The sequence below is a fragment of the Bombyx mandarina genome, chromosome 23, assembly GCF_030267445.1.
Source record: "Bombyx mandarina strain Sakado chromosome 23, ASM3026744v2".
Lineage (NCBI taxonomy): Eukaryota > Metazoa > Arthropoda > Insecta > Lepidoptera > Bombycidae > Bombyx > Bombyx mandarina.
In genome coordinates this window covers 16,148,148-16,174,058 of record NC_143229.1, presented here as the reverse complement: position 1 = coordinate 16,174,058, position 25,911 = coordinate 16,148,148, and the positions used below count along the sequence as shown (strand labels likewise).

Here is a 25,911-nt window from a genome sequence, read left to right as displayed (position 1 = left end):
AATAAAAAAATAAAAAATGTATTACATTTATTCATAAAAAGTTACACTAAAAGTAAACTTTAAAAAACTTTAACTTTAAAACATTTTTAAACTTTAAACTTTACTGGCAGTAAACGCGTTGCGACTTGTTTGCATATCCATATTATAATTGCGTTGCGTGCAATATCTACAACTTTGCGAACTGTTCCAGCAAAAACAAAAAGAAATAAAAAAGGGATTGTCGTCAAACCTATTATTTCATCTGACTTTAATTCTCGCTGTCAAGTAGATTTGGTTGACTATCAGTCTCATCCAGACCGAGAATATAAATTTGTAATGGTCTATCAGAATCACCTCACGAATTTTGAGATATTATGGGCACTAGATGATGACCGGTTTTTTTTTGATAACGCCATATTGTTGTTTTCTTAAAACGGTTAGTTGCCCTCAATTAAGAAAAATAGTATTATTATTCGCCAATAGATGTCGGGAAGAGTTGATTATTGAAAACACAAATAAAACAACATTTTCTGAAAATAAATCGTAGCTAGATCGATTTATTGCCCCCGAAATCCCCTGTATACTAAATTTTATGAAAATCGTTGGAGCCGTTTCCGAGAGTCAGATTATATAAGTATATATTAATATACAAGAATTGTTCGTTTAAAGATATAAGATTGAAAACGAAACGCGCAAAGGAAGTAGCTTAATAGTGAATCTTAATAAAGTTGATTTGAAGCAAATCTAATGTTATTTTTGTCTCTCATTTTATACCCATCTACTTACTTACATAACATTGATAAATACAGGCCCAAATATAAGTTATTTTACACATAGCCGGTGGACCAGTAGGTACTCTGGTGGTAGGACGTCTTGTGGGTCCGCACAGGTAGGTTCCACCACCCTGCTTATTTCTGCCGTGAAGAAGTAATGCATTTCGGTTTAAAGGGTGGGGCAGCCGTTATAACTATACTGAGACCTTAGAACTTATATCTCAAGGTGGGTGGCGCACTTACGTTGTAGATGTCTATGGGCTCCAGTAAGCACTTAATATCAGGCTGTGAGCTCGTCCACCCATCTATGCAATAAAATAAAATTAAAAAATGACCAGCAGGACAATTGTGTTAGAGTTCAAATTAATACTACAACTTCATATTTGAACTTAGTACAGACTTCAGCTTTTTCAAAGGCTAACAAAATGTGGTGGTAGCCATCACAGAACACAAGAAGATATTTGACAGATACATGAATCTCACTTACGACATTTTCAATATGAGCTTAATTAAGGTTAATCTCTATTTGTAATCGTCCTATACCTCTAAGAAAGAAATAGTTCAATAATATTATAATTTTTTAATATTCTTATATTATATCACAAATTGGTTGACAGCTGACGTTCTCAATTGGCAATCGTCGACGGAAAATAAAACAATAAAAAAAAACATGTTACCCAACAAACAAAAAGTTTCGTCTGCAAGTCGGAGTTGCGACATCGTGTATATAGCCTAGAGATGGGTCGTGCTAGGTAAATCAGATACTAGGTCCACCTGTTCCTAATCTGAAGAAATACCTAATCCAAATACCTAATCCAAATACCTAATCCACATAATCTTCCTAATTTCATTCACAAACAATATCTTACTTAGCAAGCAATCTCAATCTGCCTATTCCTATTCTCGAGTTCTGAGTTCGTTATTAGGATTTGATTAATGTCATCGTTGGATAACTATTTGAATGATTAGGATTAGGCATTTAGGGATTGTGAGAAACGTTGCAACGTGTAAATTAGTGAGATAGCGAACGAACAGGTGGGAGCCTATGCTGAACATTCGATTTTATGTTTTAAGAATACGAAGATTAGGTGGATGGATATACACATTGAGAAAATGGGATTAGGTGCAGCCTAGTAATCTCAATACCTAATACTCGGGCGGTTCTGATAAATCTGACTCATCTCCAATACAGCTATCCCACGGCGTTCGATCATTCGCAAAGTGACTCAACCAGTCTGGAGCCCTGAACTTGGACGCTTAGAACCGGTCCGGCCAGTTCAATGTTAAAACGACTTATCGACGTACGTACGAAGCACGCATTCTGCTTACCAGATTTTCCGTGCGTGAACACGAAAACTGTATAGTATTGTTTATTTCTTTACTCATCCATTGGTCTCGGTGCTTTTAGGCCCCTCAAGCACCAGAGTTCGACGAGCGAACTAGCCCATAGACACAGCCCACTGAGTTTATCACCGGATCTTCTCAGCGTGGTCTTCTCTCTCGGTCGCGATTCCACTGGTAAATTCTGCGAAGCACTGCTATTGCTAGGGCTAGTGTTAGGAAATTCTCTCAGGTTGAGTACGTGAGCTCACCTACCGAGAACGGCTGGACCGATTTGGCTAATTTTGGTCTTGAATTATTTCTGGAAGTCCAGAGAAGGTTTAAAAGGTAGATAAATATGAAAACGCTCGGAATTAATTTAAAATTACAATTTTGTTTTTCCTTTGATGTGTCCCCCGTCGGACGGATTCCTTTTGTTTCTTTTCAGTTCATTTTATACAAAAGTTTAGGTATATTATTTATCGATTGAGGCACTACGAAGTCTGCCGGGTCAGCTAGTTTATAATATTTTTTTATAAAACACCGTTGCATCGCAAGAGACGAATGCGCCGGACGTCTTATCCTTTAGGCCACGACGACGACAAGCTGTTAGCCATATAATTCCCAACAAAACAACTTAGTAGCTTACGATGCAATTTATTAATACCATTATATTGCTTTTGACGTTTTGAACACTGAGTTTCTCGCCGAATCTTCTCAGCGGGTCGCGATTCGGCTGGTAGATTCTGCGAAGCAATGCTCTTGCTAGGGCTAGTGTTAGCAAATTCTCTCAGGTTGAGCCCGTGAGCACACTTATATATATTATTATAAACCACCGGGTGATTTGTATATATGTTTGTACGTAAATACACGGACCAGCAAACACAATGTCGTATTTATTACAGCATAATATATTATCTGAAGTATTGATATTACATATTTGAATTGTAGACAGCTCGAAGCAGTCGAATTGTGAGCTCGCACAGATAGGTACCACCACTCTGCCTAAATCTGCCATGAAGCAGTAATTCGTTTCGGTTTGAAGGGTAGGGCAGCCGTTGTAACTATAATTGAGACCTTAGAACTTATATCTCAAGGTGGGTGGCGCATTTACGTTGTAGATGTCTATGGGCTCCAGTAACCACTTAACACAAGGTAGGCTGTGAGTTCGTCCATCCATTTAAGCAATAAAAAAAAAGAATAATGCGTCGGTTTGAAGGGTGTTTTATAAAGCAGATATGTCTCAATGTAGGTCACGGTATTTACTTCATGCACGTCTCCTAGCTCCGGTAATCACTTAATACCAGAAACCCATGAGGTCGTTGTCATATAGGCAATAAATAAATTAAAAAATCTGAATTAAATATTTCAATCTTGATTCATTAATCAATAGACGGACATACAAGAAACTCGCATTTAAATTATACCGATTGTATTTTACCGTATTTATAGTATATGTATATATGTATAAGTAGTTATATATTCAGAATTACTTTGAATGTTAAAGTACATGATGTAACCTTTTGCGAATTTACGTCTTCGCGAATTTGTCTGATGCGTTTGGTTATTTTTTCGCAAAAAAAAAAAACAGGTTTGGTTTTTGTATCAGGACAAAGACTGCCGTTTAGGAATCCTTTATAACTGTTTGAGAGTTCGGCCAACCCGGTTTGAAGAAAGATATCTTCCACCGAGCGAGTGAAATTGCTTGGTAGACCAACAGTCCAGATGTTGTTATTACTAACTTGTATTTAAGCAAGTTTCCCGCCGACACAGCCCACTGAGTATCTCGCCGGATCTTCTCAGTGGGTTGCGATCGGGTGGTAGATTCAGCGAAGCACTGCTCTTGCTAGGGCCAGTGTTAACGAATTCCCTCTAGGTTAGTGTTAGTTCGGCCAACCCGGTTTGAAGGTTAACGAGAAAGAGAAGATCTTCCACCGAACGAGTGAAATTGCTCGGTAGACCGACAGTCCAAATGTTATTACTAACTTGTATTTAAGCAAGTTTCCCGCCGACACTGCCCACTGAGTTTCCCGCCGGATCTTCTCAGTGGGTCGCGATTCGGTGGTAGATTCAGCGAAGCACTGCTCTTGCTAGGGCCAGTGCTAGCGAATTCTCTCTAGGCTAGTGTTAGTAGGCAGGTAGGATAGTAGATAGCGGCTTGGCTCTGCTCCTGGCATTGCTGACGTTCATGAGCGACGGTGATCACTTTCTATCAAGTAGGCAGTATGCTCGTCTGCCTACAAAGGCAATAATAAAAAAATAGCAACGTCTTGCAGGCTAACCCCGTGAGCTCACGGCGAAGTCAGTACCGGGTATATCTCTTTTAGCGATAAGACCGCCAATGTACTGTACCTGTCTGCTGACTGTTTTTGAACGTGAATTGTGTTTTGGTGTGCAATAAAATGTATTCTCTCTTTCTTTCTAAGTATACAGCTATCTTGAAAGTCTTAAGAAGCCATTCCAATGAGGAAACCTTTAAGTTGCAAACATTGTATTATTCTCCAAGTCCACGTCAACAATAAGATTGTTTAATTTGTTTAAAATTAAATGATCTAATTAGTTTTAAATGATATTTTTACACGAGAAAGTACACTATACAAGGTGTTGCGTCGGAGATATATATTGGAAATGAAATCACCGAGAGTCCGAATAATACTACCCTATATTTGATAGACACTTAGTTTGTATATGTTTACAGTAAGCAGGTTAACATAGAATATAAGGAATGTTTCATACATCACAGGATTTTAACTTTTGCATCTCCGCTAGAGTTTTCTAAGAAGAGAAATACGTACACGATTTATATAGTTGTCCTGTTTGTTTGACACGTGATCGAAGCAGCTTCGAAAGCAAGCATTGTTAATGTGTTACAATAAGCATTTAAAAAGTACGTATTTCATTAGAAAAATTGGAACCCGTCTGCGGGATTCGAACACCGTTGCATCGCTATATACAAATGCACCGGACGTCTTATCCTTTAGGCCATGACGACTTCAAAATTCTATTTGAGTAGCTCTATTTTCTGAATTCTCCTGAAATCCACATACGGAGACGAATGCCTTAAATGTTTTAAGACGCGTCTAGTTTAACTGTATCTAAGTAATCTTGTTAAAGTAACGCTAACCGACTATAAGACATTAAGATTAAAATAATTAGCATACGTATCGACGACCGATGATGATACAATAATTTAATTTTGCTTAAACTTTAAGATCTTCGAAGTAATCTTGGCTTAAAGGATAAAACGTTCGGTGCATTCGTATCTAGCGATGCACCAGTGTTCAAATCCCGCTGGCAGGTACTAATTTTTCTAATGAAATATGTACTTAACAAATGTGAACATTGACTTCCACGGTGAAGGAATAACATCGTGTAATAAAAATCAAATTTGCAAAACTATAATTTGCGTAATTACTGGTCGTAGGACCTCTTGTGAGTCCGCACGGGTAGGTACCACCACCCTGCCTATTTCTGCCGTGAAGCAACAATGCGTTTCGGTTTTAAGGGCGGGACAGCAGTTGTACTGTAAAAACTGAAACCTTAAAACTCGCGTCTGAAGATGGGTGGCGACATTTACGTTGTAGATGTCTATGTGGGTCCACCATCTAAGCAAATCCTGACCAAGAGTTAACACGGCTTATTATTAAATCGTATTTTTTTAGACACCAAAGTATATTTTACACCGAAAACTGTGTCAAACGTGCGTGTCGGGTCGCGTTAACGCCAAATAAAATTAATCTATATTCTATAGCAATTGAATAATGCAAAACGATTCTTAGTTAGATACGCACAACGACTATTTTAATATGTGCCATAGGCCTCTATTATTTATCGCGTGTGGAAAATCAATTATTTAATATTCAAATAAGCAATCACTAAGATTTTTACGGCTCATTATCTTGATAAATAAACTTGAATCATATACATATTTTTAGTAAACTTTTTTTTATTGCTTAGATGGGTGAACGAGCTCAGAGTCCACCAGGTGTTAAGTGGTCACTGGAACCCAGAGGCTTCTACAACGTAAATGCGCCATCCACCTTGAGATATGAGTTCTAAGGTCTCAGTATAGTTACAACGGCTGCCCCGCCCTTCAAACCGAAACCCATTGCTGCTTCATGGCAGAAATAGGCAGGGTGGCGGTACTTACCCGTGCGGACTCACTAGAGAACCTACCATCAGTGAGAACTATATCATTTGAAAAATTTTCCTGAGTCATGAGCCGTCCGCTGTTTCATTTACAGCACGTGTGATGATAAGTCGCCGCTGCTATGCTTTGATAACGTCAATGGCAGGATACTTTGAGAATACACCTAAGAGACCACCGCAATCATTGGACTTTTCTGCATCTTACCTCAAAATAGTTGCAAGAAAGTAGCCCCGGTAATTAACGAACTAAAGAGCGGACAGGTAGCGTGGTATGGACATGTGATGCGTAGAGAGAAGATGTATGTGACTAGGAGATGTATGGAAATGGTAGTGCAAGGTAGAGGGGGAAGAGGTCGACCGAAGATGACATGGATGGTGTGAATGACGATATGAGAGAGAGAGGAGTGGTGAGTGTTAAGATGACGCCTGATAGAAGAGAATGGAATAGAAAAATTCGCTGTGCCGACCACACCTAGTGGGATAAGGTGGAGACAAAGAAGACAGTTGCTCTCACGTTGCTCTGTAAATGTCCTACTGTGACCGCATGCTACCATACTCATGAGTTTATCTATCCTAGTTGTAACGCGATGTTTTTCACTCGTGATCTTTTATCAGATTGCCGATGCTGCATTGGAGGTTTCTCCATCAGTCACGCGTGACGTTTTACAACAAATTGACGGTTTTCCTGAGTCAAACTGGCTGGGTTTTTCAAACGATGCTTTAATTAATATCACATCAATACGTAATTTGATTTGATACCTAAAAACCTAATTAACAGTTTATAACGCTAGGAATGTTTTTTTTTTATTGCTTAGATGGGTGGACGAGCTCATAGCCCACCTGTTGTTAAGTGGTTACTGGAGTTCATAGACATCTATGACGTAAATGTGCCATACACCTTGAGATATAAGTTATAAGGCCTCAATATAATTGCCCCATATAAGTTCTAAGGTCTCAGTATAGTTACAGCGGCTGCCCCATCCTTCAAACCGAAACGCATTACTGCTTCACGGCAGAAATAGACAGGGTGTGGTACCTACCTGTGTGGACTCACAAGACGTCCTACCACCCGTAATTACGCAAATTAATGTTATGCGGGTTTGATTTTTATTACACGATGTTATTCCTTTACCGCGGAAGTCAATCGTGAACAATTGTTAGGTACGTATTTCATTAGAAAAATTGGTACCCGCCTGCGGGATTTGAACACCGTTACATCGCTAGATACGAATGCACCGGACGTCTTATCCTTTAAGCCACGACGACTACAGAATTCATATTTCAGACCGAGCCAGTTTTAGTCCGAGCATCACTATTTTCTTGTCAATTATCATACTATACAAATTTAATTTACGATAATTAACTGATAACAAATAAAATAACTATTGTTCTCTTCTTAACACATTTCCTTGTTTGTTTAAAATACTATTATTATCTCACACTAATCACAAAGCGCGAATATTTAATTAAAATAACAAATCTTGTAAAATACTAGAAGAGGCTGACGTTAATTTGTTATTCAGAATCATATACGATAAATTTTCGCGGGATAAGAGTTGCTTGTCTCTTTTTTTCGCTACCTATTTGCTGGTAGCCTAAGGGGCCATTCTAGCGTCGTGTAGACATTTTTGCTGGTGGTAGGACCTCTTGTGAGTACGCACGGGTAGGTACCACCACCCCGCCTATTTCTGCCGAGAAGCAGTAATGCGTTTCGGTTTGAACGGTGGGGCAGCCGTTGTAACTGAGACCTTAGAACTCATATCTCAAGGTGGGTGGCGCATTCACGTTGTTGATGTGTATGGGCTCCAGTAACCACTTAACACCAACTGGGCTGTGAGCTCGTCCACCCATCTAAGCAATAAATAAAAAATAAAAAAGGTAGGTGAGCTCACAGGCTCTACCTGAGAGAATTTGCTAACACTAGCACTAGCAAGAGCAGTGCTTCGCTGAATCTACCACCGGATCGGAATCGCGACCCACTGAGAAGATCCGGCGAGAAACTCAGTAGACTGTGTCTATGAGTTCGCATGTCGAACTCTCCATCATAGTCGGCAATTTCGACGAGGAAAACTAAATAACGTAATATAACTAAACGCTAAGAATATAATACGTAGTTGTAGAAGAAATATTACGTATGATACGAAAATAATTGCAGAAAGTATTCTGCGCTTGAGCGAATAAATGCGCTTTCAAAAACTAGCCAAGCTGAAAGTGGCACCTGTGACAGAGAAGTTGAGAAGTGCACGCTTGGGATGGTATGGACATGTGATGAGACGAAAGGAAAATGAGATTGGTAAGAGAGTTTTAACTTTTTTTTTATGATTGAAGGATTACTGGTGGCCCGGAGGCCTTTCCAGTTTCACCAGGACAGGTGGGCGAGCAAAGGCTCAGCCAGGAGGGGTGGGATTTGCTAACAGCTACCCGAGCGCCTCCGAAGGAGACCTAACAGCTCAAGAGCAGCTGCTTCGCGAATTAATCTATTACCGGATCGGAATCGCGACCCGCTGAGAAGATCCGGCGAGAAACTCAGCGAGCTGATTCATGGGTTAGGTTGCACGGCGAACTCTTTGTCGAGTTCGACGAGTAGGTACGGTTACCGGGGTCCCTAAGCCTGCTCCTAGTGTTAGAGCTGAAGGCGTCTAATGCAAAGGTTATTGGATATGATGGATCCGTAAGGACGTGTCTAGGGCGTCGACGGTGACTGGCTCTTGCGTGATCAGGATTCGGGGAGTAGTCAGCGGCGGCAACGATAAGGCGATTATCATGACGCATAGCCCTATCGAAGTACCGTTCCGACGCTGACTTCATGTATTTCTAGATAGATTCGAGGCCCAGGTCGTCGTGTACCGCATTCGACTTCGCCGACTTCGGCGATGCGAGACTTTACGTCGCGTTGTAGGGCACGCATTCGAATACGATTTTCCGCGGTAGGATACCTGTCGTAGGCGCGTATCGAGGCGTTCTTAGCTCTAAGGAGTTCCCTAATATCATCGGACAATTTTAAGCGGTGAAGGAAGTCCTCCGCTACAACTTGTTTCGAGAGTTTTAACTATGAATGTGGAAGGATAAGAAGAAATGGATGGATTGCGTGAAAGACGATATGGGTAAGAGGGGAGTGAGCGAAGTAATGGTATATGATAGAGGAGTATGGAAGGAGAAAACATGTCGCGCCGACCCCAGGCGACTGGAAGGAGAGCAGGAGAATGATGATAATTTCAGCCATGCTATACTTAGAACTGAATCCACGAATTAAACCGATCATCGTTCTCGTCGAACCCGTAAATTAATCCACAGACACAGTCCACTGAGTTTCTCGCCGGGTCATCTCAGTGGGTCGGGTTTCCGATCCAACGGTAGATTCTGCGAAGCACGGCTCTTGCTAGGGTTTGTGTTAGCAACATCGTCAGGTTTGAGCCCCGTGAGCTCACCTACTAGCCCGACGACGCTGACATGGTCTTTCTAGACCATCAGCTTAGGTAGAAAAAAAACGAACTTAGTGAAATTAAAAACTTAAAAATTCTTAATATTTCTTAAAAATTCCTAAAAAAATTAAAAATTCTTAATATTTTCATCGTTTCTCACGCCTTGCGGGCGTTATAAAAATAGCTCTGGGGGTTTGTCGACGTACCACTTACTACGACGGTGCAGTAGCTACCGGCTCTAACTCATGCACCAAGGGTCGTTGGTTCGATACCCACACCGTGCAAACATTCGTGTGACAAACAAACTTGTTTGCTCCTTATTTACATTTAAGCGTATAAGTATGTATGTCAGTCTCTGATACCCATAACAAAGGGGAATCCTAATTTGGGGCTGGATGACCATGCGTGATTTGTTCCCAGCTATTACTTAAAAGTAATAAGATGTGAGAAATAAGAGTAACAGTTTTTTGAATTTGACGTAAAAAAAAACCAGGAAAATTAAACACTTTTAGACACAACATCAATCTGATTTAATAACGATTGCATATTTTAGTTGATTTCAAATTCTTCGGTAGGTATTTTCCTGATTCCATAAAAACGAATACCAATTTTTATTTCAAACAAAATCTCGATAGAAGCCAAGCGATGTCGTCTGTGATTCATAAATGTATATCACACAAACAGGAAAATTCTCGTTTGGCCCGTGTTTTTCCTTGTATGTACATAAGGCAAGATTCCGAGTGCAGATCAGCGTCAGCAATGTCTAATATTGTCCATTTGCTGACGTATAAGCGAATTCCAATTCGAAGGAGCGAATGTGTCAACAATGAAATGTCTTCTAAACCATAGATATACTGAATAACGCCATCCAATTTGTAATGTGGCTTCGTAATGTCACATTTTTAATTACAATTTATTAGAAGAAGAAAAAAGACCGCAAAATATTTGAATACCTTTGTATTTTATTCAATCTTTTTGTTTTTTTTTTGTTTTTTATTGCTTACCGCTATTGCTACCGGGTTCTGGACATCGGAATCCGTATGCATGATGCAAGCTCAACCGAACATAAACCAAAGATTAATAGATAAAATTTTTGTGACGGGAAATGTCGTTGCAAGAACCATAAACCAATTAACACTGTAGATACAAACCTACACGTGGTTTTTGTCGTTAGTTGACTCATTCATATTAAATTGATTTTAAAACCGCATTCACAAGGTATTCAATTTTGAATGACAATCTAAAAAAAATAATTGTTTTGCCCTCGTTGACATACGAGCATGCGGCCCACCTGATGGTGAATAGTTACCGTCGCCCATGGATTTCAGCAATGTTAGGGGCCGAGCCAAGCCGCTGCCTACCGTTAATTACTCTCCACAAGCCTCGTTTGAAGAAGGATATGTCATAGTCTTCGGAAAACACCGTGGCGGGAAGCTCATTCCAAAGCGGGATGGTACGTGGCAAAAATTACCTCTGGAAACTGTGGAAACACTGGATGAACGCAGTGGCTCCCGGTAGTGTGGATGAGCTCCGCTCCGATGACGGGTGGTGCGTTGGTAAAAACGAGATGATGGAATCATCTCAAATAATTCATCATCTTTTTTTTCTTTTTCCTATGCTGATAGCCTTGAGAGGCTATCTCAGCTTACCCTAGCGTGTGTAGGTGAGCTCACGGGGCTCAAGCCGGAGAGTTGCTAACACTGACCCTAGCAAGAGCAGTGCTTCGCAGAATCTACCACCGGATCGGAAACGCAACCCACTGAGAAGATCCGGCGAGAAACTCAGTGGGTTGTGTCTGTGGGTTAATTCGCTCGTCGAGCCCTTCGTCGCAAGCGACGGGTTCGACGAGGACGGTGACCGGTGCTTGTGGTATCTAAAAGCACCGTTAATGGATCGATTCATCATCACAATGCACTGTCGAACTTTAATTGTCACAGTGGTGCGAAAACTTGGGTAAAACCAACAACCCATGTACCAGCGGAGCTCGCTGCTACTACTACTACTTCTACTACTCACACTCGTCAGAAGTTAAGTAAAATTATTGTACCGTTATGGGTCTTTGACGCGTGAGCGAATTGTCAAGTTAATAGGACGTCTTGAAGTCCAGGAAAATGACATTCAAAGATCCCTTTACACGTACCAAATTTCTCCTCCTTGCATCGATAATCCTCAATACTGTGCGTCGTGGCTTTATGAGGCTTTCTTGGGAAAATACACATGGTGGGATCCCGCGTCCCCGCTAGCAGTGTTAGTGAGAAAGAGATTTAGTTCTTCGAGATCGCTGAAGCCTAATATTAAAAAAAAAGACAAACAATATTTATTCTATTCTCAATTTAACCGCAGACTATAAGCAATAAGAAAAATTTGACAATAAACAAATAGTATGCATGCGTGTGCGTGTCAAATCCTTGGTATTATGTGTAATGTTTTTTTTTAATTTATTTAATATATTTTTCATGCATAATTAAAAAAAAATATTAACATTCTGCACTCCTTCTCTATATTCTCTATAACCGTGGAAATTGCCGTCTGCGCAATTATCGTCAAAAGGGGAAAAAAAAATTGCTTCACGTATTAATATATAGATATTACCAGTGCAATCCGTTTCGCCATTTACTCGCATATCTGTCAACCACTTTATACTCCACAATAAGCTCTGCGAAGCGCACGGTCAGTGCCCTTAGGTTCCAACAAAGCGGTCAAACTTGTTCATCACTTAGGGCCGCCATGCATGCGCGATTTTATTAACATCACCTTCACGAAACACCTAGGTGTATTCCTGAACCAATGATCATATTTTTCATAACGATAGTAAGTCGTGGAGGTTTCCGGAAATCTTATTGTCCTAGATAGTGCCTTTTTTTTACTTAGATGGATGGAAGAGCTCACAGCTCACCTGGAATTAAATGGTTACTGGAGTCCATAGACATCTACGACGTAAATGCGCCACCCACCTTGAGATATAAGTTCTAAGGTCTCAAGTATAGTTACAACGGCTGCCCCAGCCTTCAAACCGATATGCATTACTGCTTCGCGGCAGAAATAGGCAGGGTAGTAGTACCTACTCGCGCGGACTCACAAGAGGTCCTACCACCAGTAAAAAACTCAGGCAGAATAATTAGTCAGCGACAGAATAATTAAACGTCCCATATTAAACTCAGGTTAAGAATTCAAGCTCTTCATCTGCTGTATATCTAGATATTTTTCTGGATACGCTGGAATACGCTGGATATTTTTCCAATAACACTCATAAAAAAATCCAAAAAGATTGCCTTATGCACTAATGCCCTTATCTTTAAATACTGACAACCTACCTTGAAACTAGCGGAAAATAACATTCGCAAAAAAAGCAACGTTTTAATTATTTATTCAAACAAGCAATGTAATGTTTACATCGCTCGCAGACGTGCCCTGCTACACGAGGTTATTGAACCCGACTATCCGTTCAATAATACATTGCCTGCAGAAAGATAGATATTTTTATTTCTTATTTCAATCCCCGTTTTAGGAGTTTTCCCAACACCGTATTACTTAGCACATTATAAATTTAAATATAAATCAACTTAAAAACGTATGTATTTTTGTTTGTCCTATACGCGATCCTAAGCCGTTCATCCAATTGTGATGAAACGTCTTTGGTAGTCCAGTTGGTACTCCAGAGATGGTTTCTGCCATAGTACCATCAGTCTCCAACAGTTAGAGTACGGAGTTTTACCAAACAGCTGTTTCCCGTATCCTTACTCTCACTAATGGTAAGGACGTCGTGTGAGTACCACCATGAAGTTGAGAGTCGCTAATTTGTTTGAATGTACAAAAAAAAAACCGCAGTAAAACTTCCGTCGCCCGCTTATGTAAGATCAATCTTGTTCAACCTTAACATAGGTGATATTTGCGAAACAAGGAAAGAACGATTTAAAACAGGGGAAAGTCCTTACAGTATTTCTGATGCGAACATATTATTACGTACGTATGTGCGTCCGTTAACCTATGAATTGTGGTAAAAAACTTCCAGTTATGGCTTCAGATATGTTACGGTAAATTTCGACGTCACCCAAAACACGTCATTACGGATCCTCCCGATCCCGATACCACAAGCACCGGTGACTGTCCTCGTCGCGAATTAACCCATAGACACAGCCCACTGAGTTTCTCGCGAATCTGCTCAGGGGGTCGCGTTTCCGATCCGTCGGTAAGTTCCGCGAAGCTCTGCTCTTGCTAGGGCTAGTATTAGCAAATTCTCTCAGGTTGAGCCCGTAGCTGGAATAGCCCATTAGGCTACCAGCGAATAGGTAAGGACAAAAGGGGTGCATCAGCGACGACGAACGCTCGCAATCAGACGAGCCGTATGCCGTACTAATATAGACAACTAGCCGTACTCGCCCGCTTCGCTGGGCATTCAAAATTAACATTATTATTTATTGTCATTATTATTAGGGAGTCCAACACTCGTATAAATATTAGCCTATCCATTAAGCACATGTATTTTCTACATGGATACCAAGTTTCAAGTCAACCGGATGCATGGTTCATCAGTAGTTATAACGGAACATCCGTAAAAACCACTGCAGATTTTAATATTAGTATAGATAAAAGTGCAACGCAGAACTCAACGCTGACAAATCTGACGAATTCAAACTATTTTCAAGAAAATTGACGGATATCATAAAGTTCGCCTGTATGACAATTATATGTGAATATTAGTAGACTTAGAATGGTGTGTACACGTGAATGTCTTCTTGAGAAGTTAAATGCTTTGACTCCTCAAGTCTTTGTCTTCAAGAAGAATATGTTACAGCACAGCGAAAACAACAAGAAAACAAAGTTTAAATGCATGTTGGTACGTCACAATTGAGAATCGATTCCATAAAACACATCAATTATACCCGGTAAAAGAGAAAAAAACACGCAACCTCATTAACTCAAAGACATATTAATTAGACAATTAAAACTATTTTTAGCATTAAGTACAATATAAATAACAAACTGTGAAGTATTCTGAACGTCCGAAACAATGTAATTACAAAAAAAAGAACGCGATATTAAAGCATAGTATTAGTTTTTATTATATCTCTAACTCGAAGCCAACTGCGAAGAAAATACTACCAGAGGCGAAAGGCTATTGGATTTGGTTTAAGTGTCATTTTTGCAACTTTACATGAGAGCCATTTATAATTTAAAATTTAGAAGAAAATATCATATAAAAAAACTTCTACAGCTAATCAATTGACATAAACTTAATAGAAGTTCAATTAAAAACATCGAACTGTTGATGCCAATACAAATAAAACGCGCCATTAATTAAAAAGATAAATATCGCTAAGTGAAACGTCTTTCATACCAAATAGCCCCCTCGACTAGATTTCTCAACCTATATTTACAATCATACTAGTCTGAAAGTACGTATCAAACAAACATAAAAGAAAGAATTTTCCAAATCGGCTTGTCTATCTATCTATTTATCTATATATATAAAAATGAATTGCTCTTCGTTAGTCTCGCTAAAACTCGAAAACGGCTGGACTGATTTGGCTAATTTTGGTCTTGAATTATTTGTGGAAGTCCAGAGAAGGTTTAAAAGGTAGATAAATATGAAAATGCTCAGAATTAAATAAAAATAACAATTTTGTTTTTGCTTTGATGTGTCCCCCGTCGGACGGATTCCTTTTGATTGTTTTAAGTTTATCAAAAGTTTAGGTCTTTTATTTATAGATTGAGGCACCACGAAGTTTGCCGGGTCAGCTAGTAAACTATAAAAATCAGATGCGACAAACATAGACCAAATTCAATCGAGCTAACGACTAAAATACTTTGTTTTTTATAAATGGCCTAATCAAAAGACCTAGATCAAACGGTATATCGCTGGTTCCAAGAGACCCGGACTCCATTCTGACAAAAATCGGTCCAAACTTGATCCAAAGCAGTCAAAGGCAAATTTCCGAAAACACGGCTGGTTCTGTGGCGTGCCAAACTGGATTGATTAGCTTTAGAGAAACTTCGGAAGGCTTAGCATCCGATAGGCCGTAAACCAAAATTCTCGATCACGGCTATTATAATCTAAGACGATTCCATTAAAACAATTAAACAAGAACTAAAGAAATCATTGCTATTGTCTGGAAAGATATTTCTCGGTACTGTGTCGTGATCAACCTTATTTCCTTTATTCAAGGATTATATCAATGCTATTACAGAATTCATTACTCGAATATTACCGATCAATGCCTTTTTGAGTCTCACGAAGAGGTGCCTTAAGCGAAGAATGTTTTAAAGGTTTATTGTTTCTATTGTCTACCAAGCAATGTCACCCGCTCGGTGGAAGATCTTCCCTCCGTCGTTAAACCTTCCAAACTTTAATATACCTAAATAAAATTATATTATACATTAATTACAATAACAATTACAAATAACAAGTCGGTTTCTGGAAGGGATGTTACATATTATATTTTTAGTCCGACAATAATATTTAGATGCAATATTTGAAAATTTAAAAAAAAAGACGCCAAAGTCGTGTTTCAGTGAAAAATGCACAGATAATATAAAAAATTTGGATATGCGTTTCATTTCACGCTGTGAAGAGCATTAACGTCACAGTTAACATTCTGTGCACAATTTCGTATTTACCCCACACGTACCACAAACATACTCCCTGGTCGTCTTCAATAAAAAAAGGTTAAATTTCACGATACTTTGCATCGTAATGCATTAGAGCCGCGCCGATCTAAGCATTAAGAACATGTATATATTATTTAAAACCTATTTACTTCCTACATGGTTGATGCGTAAAACTGCATTTTAAATCACATCTAAGATTCATATTGGCGTAAGGAAGTTATCGAGCCACTGTCTATTTCAATATCTATTGACAAACGATATACCTATAAAATCCACGAATTCTAACGCAAATCCAAGAATAATAAAAGTTTAAATATAACCTCTCTGTTCATTTCGCTTAAGTTTATATTTCTATGAACACGTTAGGCGCATACAGCTGTTTCAATATTAGCAACTCGCACAATAAGTTTCCTATAGACAGAACAGTTTAGCAGTAATTATTTATAGGAACAATATTAGTTGGCATTTAGCAAGGGCGTGGGAGAAATACTCCTAAGACGACTGTCTAACTGTAAACTATGCTATGTCGGAGTTTGTGTAGCCGGGCGATTTCGCTAACTGAAATCTCTTCTATCTCTCTCTCTCGACAGCAGAATTTCATCACCAAATCGATTGGTATGTTTGGACGAATGGTGCTTTGAAAGGAAATTTGGATCGCCGCAATGCTCATAGGAAGAAACTCAAATCTAGAAGCATTATGGTTCTCAATATTCATCTACTTAGATTATCTCTCACATACTGGCGTCTTGTTACCCCCGCTCTGGAAGGTACCACCACTCTGCCTATTTCTGCCATGAAGCAGTAATGCGTTTCCGTTTGAAAGGTGGAACAGCCGTTGTACTGTTAAAAGAGACCTTAGAACTTATGTCTCAAGCTTCTCTCAAGGTGGTCGTAATAGAGAATCCGGTGAGCGCGGTTACCTGATTCGACCAACGGCTTGGCGGCCCGCCAGGGGTCTTTTCCTTTCTACCACGCTCTCTAGATGGCTGGAATTCTATCTGTGAAACCAGCCTTCGGGGCCATTGGAAATCAAAAAAGCTCACAGCAAGCACTAGAGCAGCATGAAAAACAAGCTAAAGCCAGCGACATTGACAGATCAGTCGAACCGATCGTGTGAACTCACCTTGTTCAATCTAGTCTTTGTTTTACAATTAGCCAATTAATTGCAAGTCTGAATTCTTAATGTAGTTTTTTTTTAAACGGTACCTCGTGCGGTAACTCTGTAGATACGGCAGCGAAAACCCTGAACAATGTTAATATACTGTTAATCAAAGCAAATTACCTAGCCTAGGAAACGGGAATTTCTTAGAATGTTCGCTATTAGTGCAAAATGATTATAAAGAGCCAATAGATATCAGAAATAGGCAGGGTCGTATGAACTAAATATCTTTGGGCCTGTGGTTTTCTTCAAATATCTACCACCACTAAGACCCCACGGCCGTAGACGCGGACACCCCGTATGAGGTTCGGCTCCCTGCCCAAAAATAAATAGTGGTAACAACTGATAAGGCGACCTGCCTTGTGAGTTCTTCCTGGTGGGCATCTTACATCGGTACACGTAATCTGGTGGACTTGTTCTTATCCCTTATTTTACCGGCATACAAGACTATTCCTAGCAAAAGGCTACTCAATGTTGAACTTGATTCTATCACAGCTCTGCCTATTAACGCGTAGCTTCAATCAAAATGTGTCCGTTTAAGTAGGCATACGAGCGCTTTAAGTGGTCATGATATTACTGACTCGCAGTTTCACGCACTGAAAAGAATCGGCTAGTTATTATATTGTGTTTTAGCGACACGTAGACATGACTTAAACGTTTAAAATACTGTACACTTTTCATTGTCACACACAACTGAGGCGTTTATTCATAGACCTTGAATATTGCGCTAATAAATAAAGAATCACCCGCGATTTTTTTAAATCGGTACCTACTATTAATATGACTTGGACAAAAAGAAACGGGTCTGTATTACGGAGAATTGGCAAAACGATCTGTCGGCACTATCGCCACGCTTTTGTCATCGCATGGTCTTTGACTGTATAATAATAAGCCTTTATTGCCGATTTACTTACTAATTACTAACTTAATAAAATCAAGTATTCCGTTCGGCGTTCGGTGTGGTTTTCAAAACACCTTGTCTCTCGACAAAGGCCTCCTCTAAAGATTGCCAATATTCTCTATTTTTGGCCATTCGACTCCAATGCGGACCGGCTACACTCTTTATTTCATCTTCCCAACGTTTTGGCTGCCTTCTTTTTCTTTGACCGTACACACTGATATTTATCTATTGGCATGTTAATAACCGTCTAATTTCGGTTTTCCACAGTGGCGCTACGCGACAACAACCGAACGACTGGTCACGTTCCTTGGGGTGCTTCTGTCTTTCTGCTGCTCGTGTGGCCTAGTGGCGGCCGTCGTCATCTATGGCGAGCTGACATCGCTGTTCGTTCAGAGGAACAATGCTGCTCCTACCACTCCTCACGGTCACATCCTTGGTTTGTTCGGCGGAGGCAGAGTATTGTAAGTTTTTTTTTTATTGCTTAGTTTTGGTGGGCACGTTCTCAGCCCACCTGGTGTTAAGTGGTTACTAGAACCCATAGACGTATACAACGTAAATGCTGCCGCCCACCTTGAGCCATGAGTTCTAAGGTCTCAGTATAGTTACAACGGCTGCCCTACCCTTCGAACCGAAACGCATTACTTCTTCATGGCAGGGTGAAGGCAGGACGGTGGTACCTACCCGTGCGGACTCACAAGAGGTCCTACCACCAGTATTAGTTAAGGTATTGCTTCGGTGAAGAATTTCGCCCCTTTACCGCACCATTAAGTTTGATGCACGATATTGTATTCACGATTCAAATCGAACTTTATTACAGGCCTGGCGGGAATCGTTCCCTTCATATGGACGCTTTAGTGGAAGACTCCAGGGCGTTTGGATTGGCCAGCGTGGTGATCATGATAATGCAGATGACGACTGCCGCGTTTGCCGTCATCACTGCGAACTGGGCTGCTACTAGAATGGTAATGCATATTGACAAATGGAGAATTTGGACAACGAAATTAGAGCGTTTGGGTTTCCAGATAAAATATGGCAGAGATTTCCGTAACAATTGAACAGTTAAAAACGTTTCTGTCTTAGGTTTCATCTAGAAATAGTTTAATTAAACCGATTCTTTTTGGTACCTATCAATAATGATAAAGAAATATAAATTTACTATTAAATAGAACAAAAGAATTTTATTAATAAGCAGGGCAATTAAGGGATCTAAATGCAGTTGAACAATAATTTTAATAAATTATGTTACACTGTGCAATTAAGGAAAGAAAATACTTGGTGATTCTTTGACTTTTCCTCGCCGCTTGATTTTATAGATCACCACTGAAATAGAACTTAACATTACCTCAGGATTTAAGCTATTCCAAAGACTTATTAGAAGACGATGAAAAAACTGTCACCGGATCTGAAAATAAAGACGTAAATTCATTACACCCTTCTCCCGTTTCGGGTACTTCATGCCTTATCTATTAAACAGCTTTTTATTTATCTATATATTAATACGTGAAGAAAAAACTTTGTATCCCTTTTTACGAAAATTGCGCTGACGGAGGAGTATGAAATTTTCCACACTTATAGAGAATATAGAGAAGAAGTGCACAATGCTAATATTTTTTTTAAATAATGCATAAAAGATACATTAAATCAATAAAGAAAACATTACACACACTACATACCATGTATTTGACGCACACACGCATGCATACTATTTATTGTCAAACTTTTGTTCTTGACGTCTGTGGTCAAATTGAGAATAGATTAAATATTGTTTGTCTTTATTAATATTTTTTTATAGTGTAGCCTTGGCGAAATTTGTGATTATAGAAGTATAAAATACAATCATGATAGTGTACAAACTTACAATTCCAATTAATTATAGTCGAATTTCGACTACTGCGGGACCTCTAGTTTATTTAGTTACACCAAAAAAGTGATTATCAATATTAAACATTGACAGATTCACAATAAAGTATATGACAGATGTCACCTCAATTATACATGCATTCGACAGTGCAATAGTTGACGACATCTTGAATTAGGTCACTAAGTAACAATTTTTTTTATATCTATTAGAAAAAAAAACATGACTAGTCCAACCATAAGTTCTGTTACAAATAAAAATGCATTTTTTTGAAATTAAGTAACGTTTTATTAAAATTTATATCTACATATTTCTTAAAGTCTCAATAAAAAAATAACAAAAATTCGGTTCAAAATGGCCACCTTTGGTTTTTATACAGGCCTTTAATCTGCTTGGCCGCGAATCTATGGATTTTCGCACTGTTTCCAAAGGAAATTTCGCCACTGCTTGCTCTAAATATATTTTAAAAGACTCAATGTAGCCGTGTCACTTAGAGCAAGCCATGTCCTCTAAAGCTGATTATAATTTGAAGTAAATAATTATAACTTGATCATATTAACTAAACTATCGATTGGTTTGTAGGTAACAAGATTACGTCTTCGGATCCTGCGGTCGGTATTAAGTCAAGAGATAGCATTTTTCGATACAAACACTACAATGAATTTCGCGTCGACGTTGACAGAGTGAGTACAGTCATACATTCAGTACGATATTGTGTATTGTTTTATTGCTTAGATCGATAGAGGAGCTCACAGCGAAGATGGCTACCGGAGTCCATGACAATCAACGACCTAAAAACCGCATTCCACCTTGAGATATGAGTTCTAAGTCTCAGTTTTACAGTACAGCGGCTGTCGCGCCTTTCAAACCGAAACGCATTACTGCTTCGTGGCAGAAATAGGCAGGGTGGTACCTATCAGTGCGGACTCACAAAACCTCCTACCACTAGTACCTACACTGAAATTGATCAAGCACTAGTCTCCTTACGCGACGGTCTCCTATAAATGCAATTCGATTTGTAACAGTCTAATAATACGGGCTCTAAGAGTGCTGTCAAACGTGGATCAATGAAACACCAATGCTGTCAGTACTAGACATTCGACTCCTGGATTTTTTGGTGGTGTTCTCATCCTCTTTATCTCCAAACAGTGTTCGTACTGATTGTGTAATAGCGTTAAAGGACCTTGCAAAAGTCTGGGTCACACGCGACAGACTTGTGTGCTTAATGCGAGTTTTTTTAACATTCTCGATAGCGTAAAAGTTAACTCAAATGTGTATGGAGTTGGAATGTTCGCCTACGTTTGCCGCTAGGGGCGCTGTTCCAACCGTTAACTTCTACGCTATCGAGAGCGTTAAACTCGCACTAAGCACACTGGATGTCCATTCTTGTCTTTCCGATCGCATTTAAGTACGTTTTTTCCAGTACCGAAATGCCCGGTACCAGAATACCATGATTAACACCGACGTTGTTTTTCACAATAAACAATACAATGAACCAGTATATTATGCAACTAGCGACCCGCTCTCGCTTCGCTTCGGAAACATTAAAACACACTTGAAACCAAAAAAATAAAATAAAAAAAAGTAGCCTATGTTCATCAGGGACAACGTCGGCTTCTAATGGCAAAAGAATTTTTCAAATCGGTCCAGTAGTTTCGGAGCCTATTCGAAACAAACAAACAAACAAATCTTTCCTCGTTATAATATTATATATTATTATTTCTAGCGACCCGCCCTCGCTTCGCTTCGGAAACATTAAAACACACATGACACCAAAAAAAAAAAAAATTAAAAAAAGTAGCTTAAGTTCATCAGGGACAATGTCGGCTTCTAATGGAAAAAGAATTTTTCAAATCGGTCCAGTAGTTTCGGAGCCTATTCGAAACAAACAAACAAACAAATCTTTCCTCTTTATAATATTAGTATAGATAGTATAGATATCATTATGAGGATTAAAAACTGCCTAATCACAGCTGGTTTGGTTAGCAAAAAAATGCATTATGTAATTTTGTTTGACTCTAAAATAATTGTGTATTATAATATTGTTTTGTTTGGGGTTTTTTTTCTCATACGGTTACGTGCGAATTTAAGTGAAAACAATTTGCTGACCGCAATTCATGTGGTCGACGTGTTAATTTATTTAGTGAGTTTAAAGGTATGTTTTTTGTGTTGATGGATGAACAGAAAGAGACCAGTTGTTTCGGAATCCAGCTCATTGGCTTTTCAATGGCAATGCGTCGCTTTTTTACCAGACTCTGCTAAATATTAACGAAATGACCCAAATTTCTGGATACTTCCGGCTTGGACTGTTTGCTTAATGCGAGTTTTTTAACGTTCTCGATAGCGTAAAAGTTAACTCAAATATGTATGGAATTAGACGTTTGCGTACGTTTCCCGCTAGGAACACTATTGACAAAAGCCTAGAAATTTCAGCAATGTCGAAATCGGTTCATGACTTGCCCAGTCATGACTACAGTTAAGCTTTTTTGGAGATAAACAGAAGGTTGCCTGTTCAAATCACGTTGGGCATCATCAGTTTTCCTCCATCGGGTAGATGAGATTGCTTGGTACACCAACTTCCGGAATTTTATTCTTCGGTACTTGTATATATGCAAACATATTGTTACGCTGCTGGGGCTCGGAATAAATAAAACTTTCAACTTTCACCGTAGTACAAATTAAAACTGTATTTAACACTTAACGAACACTTTACAATAATTCGCAATTCACTTCTCCCGCTTCTCCCGTTTTGCTTCGAGTAGAACCGATTACTAACTGCCTTCACGTCATCTCTGCAACGCTTTTATTGTCGAGACGACAAGTCTACAATTGCCGAGAATATTCTCGTCAGGACCAGTCGTTTCGATGTGTGTTTCCGCTATTTGATAATAGATGGCGTTACACTTTTCGAGCGCTCTCGATATTACTAGTTATTTTGATATCCGTTCCTGCTATTTGACGACAGATGGCTCTTACTGGCGTAACAATATCTTGACAATATCGTTGGAGCTTTTCGGGTATTTGTCAAATATCTTGTATTCTACGATAGATATGCTCAGGATAGGAATTAAAGGTTTGATTTCTCACAGGGACATGGAGAAGCTACAAGCGGGAGTGGGGGAGCATGTCGTGATGACGACATACTTAGCCGGGACGGTTGTGTGTGGCTCAGCTCTATCTCTATCATACGGCTGGGAGCTGACATTAGCTGGCCTCTCTGTGGTTCCTGTTGCTATCCTTGTCGCAACAGTTGTTGCTAAGGTAATGAGTTTATAGTATACTGCCTTAATAAAAAATACCACTTTACAATTATATACCTTGATTTAATAGGCATAAGATCGGATACTGCTTCAAAGCCAAAAAATTATAAGTTAAATATCGTTCTAATTTAGCCCTTTTTTAATTAAATCATCCTGTTCCATTATTTTGTGAACTTCTTAGCTGATTTAGGGTTGATAGAACGTGTTATTATAATGCGTGTAATCAAATGCAAATCTACTAAAAAATAAATTTAAGAGACTTATTCAAATAATCTGACTACAAAAACCTACAAACCTTACACAATATATGTAGTTGGGACTTCCACTTTCCTTCTTAAAATGCGTGGCGGAAATTTACGTAATTATGTCTATGTATATTTTTCCACAGTACCAAACTAAATGTTCGACCAATGAGGTGGTGGCGTACGGAGTTGCCGGAAGAATAGTCGAGGAGGTATTGTCTGCTATTAGGACAGTAAGGGCTTATGGTGGAGAGGAACTTGAAGTTAAAAGGTATGAATTTGACAGTTACAGCGTCACTTTTGTTGGCCATTAACGAAGCATCAATGAATTTGGTTGCAAATTAAACGCTTGGAAGTTGGATTAAACTTGTTTTCGTAACGATTTGAAACAATAATAATAACTGGGAACGAATCACGCACGGTCATCTGGCCCTAATTAAGGATTTTCTTTGTTATGTACCAGCGGCTGACAAACATACTTAAATGCGTTTGAATATATATATATATAGATAGCAAACACCCAGCCAAAGAGCAAACATATCTATTTATCACACAATGCTTGCCCGATGTGGGAATCGAACCCACGACCCTCGACGTGACAGTCAGGTCCGCTAACCGCACTACCGAGTCAGTGACATCTATACTAATATGTAAATCTACAGTGGTTTTTACGGGTGCTCTGTTATAACTACTGAACCGTGCATCCGATTGACTTGAAACTTGTATCCATGTAGAAAATACATGTACTTAATAGATAGGCAAATATTGTATGAGTGTTGAACTCCCTAAACCAGTTGCGGGGGCGTTAATGATGAGAATCTTTGTGGGAGTGAGAAATAATAATGTTAATTTTAAATGCCCAGCGAAGCGGACGGGTACAGTTAGTACACAATAAAAATGTTACTTGATTATGTAAAGCTTATTGAGAGCTCACAGGGCTTTAAATCTTGAAGATCTTCAAACTTTCATCGCAGGTACTCGGAAGCTCTAAAGCCAGCGGCCTCACACGCTCGTCGTCGTGGTCTCTGGGCTGGGGCGGGTTCAGGTCTGGGCTGGCTGCTCACCTACAGTCTAAACGCTATAGTCCTGGCTTACGGAACAGCTTTATGCGTCAGAGACTCGGATCTACCCCCAGAAGAACAGGATTACCATCCTGGCATCATGGTTACTGTAAGTAGACTTCATTTTACCACCGACAAAGTTCGTAGATTAAGATAACCAGTGTACTCGTATCGAGCGATGCTGCTGTGCCAATTTTTGAATCCTGCAGGCAAGTTGGAATCTTTCTGCAAGTCGGGATGTTTCTAATTTACTTATGTTCACAAAAGACTGGTTTTAAAAAACTGATGTTACGCTACTGACGTTATCACGTAAAACTATCGTCCCTAAACCGACTTCAATTAATTTTCTAATTTTTTTTTTCTTCAGATTCTGTTCTGCACTTTCGTGGCGGCGCAGAACATAGCGATGTGCAACCCTCATCTGGAGATATTCGCGACGGCGCGTGGAGCTGCCAAATCTCTATTCAAGCTAATCGAGAGGAAGTCCAATATCGACGCACTGGAGAACGTAGGAGTTAAGCCGGAGAGCTTCAGAGGCGATATCCAGTTCGAGAATCTGTACTTCAATTACCCTTCGAGACCCGACGTGAAGGTAAATTCGATGGCAAATGAAGCACCTTTTCTATTATTGATGGTTGAACCGGGTTACTTTTCTGAAATGTCTTCATATACAGCGTCAAAAGAGATAAATTCACATATAACGGAAATACAATCACTTTGATAAAACGAGGTCTCAATTAACCTAAGTCGTAATATTAACATTATAGACGATTCATCTCTGTATTTTGTACCATATGTTCCATGGGGAGTGCTCTGAGGAATTGTTTGAGATGATACCGTCATCTCGTTTTTACCATCGCACCGCCCGCCACCGGAGTATAGTTCATCCACACTACCTGGAGCCACTGTGTTCATCCACAGTGCGCTCCCTGAGATCTTTTTTGCCACGTACCATCCGGCTTTGGAATTAGCTCCCCTCCACGGTGTTCCGAGCGCTTGTCCATGTCCTGTCCTTCTTCAAACGAGGCTTGTAGAGAGTACTTAACGGTTAACGGTACGCAGTGGCTTGGCTCTGCCTCTGGCATTGCTGAAGTCCATGGGCGACGATAACTACCATCAGCTGGGCCGTATGCTCGTCTGCCTACACGGGCCAATAAAAAAAGGTTCATAAGACACCC

General features: G+C 39.5%; 2 protein-coding genes across 2 annotated transcripts in view; one reads left to right on the top strand and one right to left on the bottom strand.

Annotated features, from left to right (window-relative positions):
• Positions 1-25,911, top strand: part of LOC114246548 (multidrug resistance protein homolog 49) — a 53,910-nt gene that overhangs the window by 9,262 nt on the left and 18,737 nt on the right. Inside the window, exons 2-8 of the mRNA XM_089737347.1 lie at positions 18,580-18,773; positions 19,130-19,274; positions 20,753-20,853; positions 23,260-23,431; positions 23,819-23,943; positions 24,647-24,842; positions 25,101-25,325. Coding sequence (XP_089593473.1) covers positions 18,580-18,773; positions 19,130-19,274; positions 20,753-20,853; positions 23,260-23,431; positions 23,819-23,943; positions 24,647-24,842; positions 25,101-25,325 — 1,158 coding nt within the window. The remainder of the gene's footprint in view (positions 1-18,579; positions 18,774-19,129; positions 19,275-20,752; positions 20,854-23,259; positions 23,432-23,818; positions 23,944-24,646; positions 24,843-25,100; positions 25,326-25,911) is intronic.
• LOC114246567 (sodium/bile acid cotransporter 7) overlaps positions 19,333-25,911 on the bottom strand; it is a 37,233-nt gene continuing 30,654 nt past the window's right edge. The window contains exon 7 of the mRNA XM_089737348.1: positions 19,333-19,714. The gene's annotated coding sequence lies outside the window, so the exon portion shown is untranslated. The remainder of the gene's footprint in view (positions 19,715-25,911) is intronic.